This window comes from Olea europaea, unplaced genomic scaffold, assembly GCF_002742605.1.
Source record: "Olea europaea var. sylvestris unplaced genomic scaffold, O_europaea_v1 scaffold4265, whole genome shotgun sequence".
Taxonomy (NCBI): Eukaryota; Viridiplantae; Streptophyta; class Magnoliopsida; order Lamiales; family Oleaceae; genus Olea; species Olea europaea.
The window spans coordinates 10650-14322 of record NW_019262517.1 but is presented as its reverse complement, the minus strand read 5'-3'; the positions used below and the strand labels follow the sequence as shown (position 1 = coordinate 14322).

Here is a 3673-nt window from a genome sequence, read left to right as displayed (position 1 = left end):
AAGTAAGAGAAGATATAGATCAATCTACAGAATGATAAGCAGACTACGCAAGGAATGAATTTACTAGGGTAACACCAGCCTATGAGAAGGATAAATTACCGACCATGTCCATGAAAATTGACTGGAAATATTTACAAAATCCTCACCTGCTATCACCTACGAAGTCGGTTGATACAACATCATCTTCTGTGTATCCAAGGATACCCTTCATTTTACCCTCAGACTCCTCCCTGAAAGTGAAAACAGAAGTTTACAGAAGAATATTCAAGCAGGGTGGAATGAGGTTGTTATAACTAGCCATGCAGAAGGGAACACTGAAAAAATATGAGAATGAAGTATGAGAAAAAAAAATTATGCTGATCCTTACTTGAGAGCAGCTTTAATTTCATCATATGAAGCTGCCTTTTCAAGCCTTACGGTTAGATCAACGACTGACACATCAACAGTTGGCACACGGAAAGCCATCCCAGTAAGCTTTCCATTTAGAGAAGGAAGTACTTTCCCAACAGCCTACGATATTAATTGTGTTAGGAACAATGCAAGCATATGATGGCTAAAAAGCAACTCCATAATCAAGGTACATACTGCATAAATCTCAATTCTATAGATACACGTGCATTAACGGTCAAGAAACTGATCCATGCCAAAAGCTCACAATGCCTTCATTACGCTATACTATCTATTCATGTAATGAAACATATCTTCATATATTTCATCTATCAAAATATTATTCGATATTGTAAGTTATATAACAAATGAACACCAAATAAATACGAAGGTTGGAGGGTCAATTTTATACCACAAATTGCAAGTCACGATACCTTGGCAGCTCCAGTACTGCTGGGAATAATGTTGAATGATGCAGCTCTTCCACCTCTCCAGTCCTTCTGCGATGGACCATCAACGGTCTTCTGTGTTGCTGAATCATAAACAAACATCAATACCAGTTCAGACCTATGTCAAAAACTCCCAAGAGAACCATGTATTACCAGTAATGGAGTGGACAGTTGTCATTAGACCCTCAACAATACCAAACCTGTCATGAAGAACCTGCCACACACTCAACAGCATTAGATCAAGGTCAGTTTTAGGTTATCATGGAACTTAAATGATATACATGGTACCCAGGGCAACTTAGAAGAGAACATACCTTTGCCAATGGAGCAAGACAATTGGTAGTGCAACTAGCATTCGAGACAATATCGACATCTGGCTTGTAATCCTTCTCGTTGACACCAACAACAAACATGGGAGCATCCTTACTTGGGGCAGAAATGATGACCTTCTTCGCACCTCCCTGGGAATCAAAGGATAGAACCAAAAAACAATCAATTAAACATTACTATCTTATTATCCTAAATTTGTAAAACTTGTAAATCATGTCCTGTGGCATATGTACAGGTATGAGATGTTACATATTTCTGAAATAACTAATTACAAGGGAGGAAAGAATGAAATAAAACAATCGACTTTGTCCTTGTCACTAATTTTGGATTGTAGTTCTATAAGAAGAACGATTATATACAAACCTTCAAGTGGGCAGCAGCTTTGTCCTTGTCAGTAAAAACTCCTGTTGACTCGACAACATAATCAGCTCCAGCTTCAGCCCATGGGATCTCCTCTGGGTTCCTGTGCATCAAACATAAAATTGTAATAATAATATATAGAGAGAGATATTTATCACCCAGACAAGGTGATTGAAAGATACCTCACACCAAAGACGGTCACTGGCTTCTCACCAAAGAGAAGGGTCTTAGAATCCTTAACCTGAAGCTCGTGCTTTTTCCATGGACCATGAACACTGTCATATTTGAACATATAGGTCTGTTCATCATAGTACAAGAACCAAAATTAAGAAAGAGTTCAGTATACATAAAACCCAGCAAGAGAAGAAATTGGAACAAAGGCAGAAAAAACTAATCCTATTCCTGGATAGCCTTTAAAAAGAAAATGGCACAAACCACCATGCTAATTTTCTCCGTAAGTTAGAAATCTGAGATCGGCAAAAAGACATAGATGCATTTAATAACTGGGATGAGTTAATCAAGTGAATAACTTGGATCTGATTAAATATGGTTGACATGCAAAAGTTAATCGATGGAAAAAATCTCTGAAAAGTGAACTTTGCCCAGACAAACAACATGAGACTAGTTAAAGTTTTATGAATGTACTGAAGCAATGCGGAATTGAATATGTACAAATAATTCACAACACGCCATAACCACAGTGTATACATCTCTCTAATCAGTACGGAAACTGTTAATCAGTGATTCTGTGATCCACCAAAGGATCCAGGGATCTCACATTTGATAACACTTTTCACATTAAAATCAAGCTAGTTAGATAAAGGGATCCGATTTTTCACTAGTAAAAATCTACATGCAAAACGTAGATACCGCGAATCACATAAATGCAGATAACATTATCCAGTAAAGAACGAAAATTACCATGTAATCCGCGGTAATGAATGGATCATTAACAGCGACAAGTTCGACATCATCGCTTTGAAGTGCAACTCTGGCAACCAAACGCCCAATCCTTCCAAATCCTAATCAGATCAAGCATTCGAAATAGACGTTCACAAATAGTGCAAAACAGAACAAAACTAAAACAATATGCAAATGGGATTGAATTGAATGATAATTAAAATTACCATTGATTCCGATCTTGATTTTAGCCATTATGAAAGCGAGATCTATAAAACAACGGCACAAATATTTGTAGCGAATAACAAAAGTGCACAGGAGCAGTGAGAATGAGTACTAGGGTTGAGTTATTATATATAGAATGAGCACTAGAGGCAAATGAATCGCAGAGGCGGGATTGTCGAGGCGAAAAGGTGGTGGGACCAGTTGTAGGCTCACGTGACGGTGTCGTGGATTGTAACGGTACATTTTGAACTGGTTGCCTTGGGCTGACGGACTTGGCAATGTTGTTGTGAGTTGTGATTAATTTTAGAGAAAATTACATCTAGACCTATTTTTTAAGTTTACATTTCATTAATAAGATTTTAAGTTAAATAATTCATAAATCAGGTGGAAATTATTTATTTAATATTTATTAACCACACCCACACCACAAACCCTCGTCTCTCTCTCTGACCATTGATATGTCATAGAGGAGAGGTGCAGTGGTGCGATGGCAATTCAACCAATAGCTGAAGCCTTTGATCTATTGGTGGCGATTGTGTAGATAAGGCTGGTGATTGTGGTGGTGGTGGAGGGGGATGGATAGAAGGAGAAGGGAATGTGACAAAGAGGAGGGATGAAAGTGATTTTGTAAGTGTTGGCGACAATGGTGTTTGAGGCAGAAGACGAATTTTCGCAAAGGACCGCGGGGTCCTGGTTAGATTTAGAGAGCGATTTATTGAAAGTGAGCGTGATGATAACGGAACCAGCTATGTGAAGTGAGTGACAGTAATTGAAGTGCGCGAAGACCAACTGTTGTTGGATGTACACTGCTTCCTTCATCAGATGACGTCGAAATCTGGTGAAAAGATGTGGTTTGATGGCCAGCGATGTACAATGGTAGAATCTGTGGTTCTATCTTTGGCCAAATAAATATGTGCGACCCCAGAGCATGGTTGTTTCACAGTTAAACAAGAAAAGTAGAATGTGTGCAAATGAAAATTTGGGTGTTAATTTAGGTCGCTTTCTGCTCTGAGTGAATAAAA

At 38.4% G+C, this 3673-nt stretch overlaps 1 protein-coding gene across 1 annotated transcript; it reads right to left on the bottom strand.

Annotated features, from left to right (window-relative positions):
- Window positions 1–113: 113 nt before the first annotated feature.
- Window positions 114–2765, bottom strand: LOC111387807 (glyceraldehyde-3-phosphate dehydrogenase GAPC2, cytosolic). The gene is made up of 9 exons (XM_023012395.1): window positions 2654–2765; window positions 2448–2548; window positions 1709–1824; window positions 1530–1629; window positions 1151–1297; window positions 990–1050; window positions 822–919; window positions 368–510; window positions 114–230 (listed from the first exon to the last, which is right to left on the bottom strand). The coding sequence occupies exons 1-9, from the start codon at window positions 2679–2681 to the stop codon at window positions 143–145; spliced, it is 882 nt and encodes a 293-aa protein (XP_022868163.1). The 5' UTR covers window positions 2682–2765; the 3' UTR covers window positions 114–142.
- Between the last annotated feature and the right edge of the window lie 908 nt (window positions 2766–3673).

What these genes read in the sequence shown, in the direction of transcription:
- LOC111387807 (XM_023012395.1), bottom strand. Translation starts at nt 2,681, where the DNA reads ATGGCTAAAATCAAGATCGGAATCAATG. An exon ending in AATCAAGATCGGAATCAATG is followed by an intron (nt 2,549 to 2,653) that starts GTAATTTTAATT and finishes TGATCTGATTAG; the next exon opens with GATTTGGAAGGATTGGGCGT. An exon ending in TCATTACCGCGGATTACATG is followed by an intron (nt 1,825 to 2,447) that starts GTAATTTTCGTT and finishes TATGATGAACAG; the next exon opens with ACCTATATGTTCAAATATGA.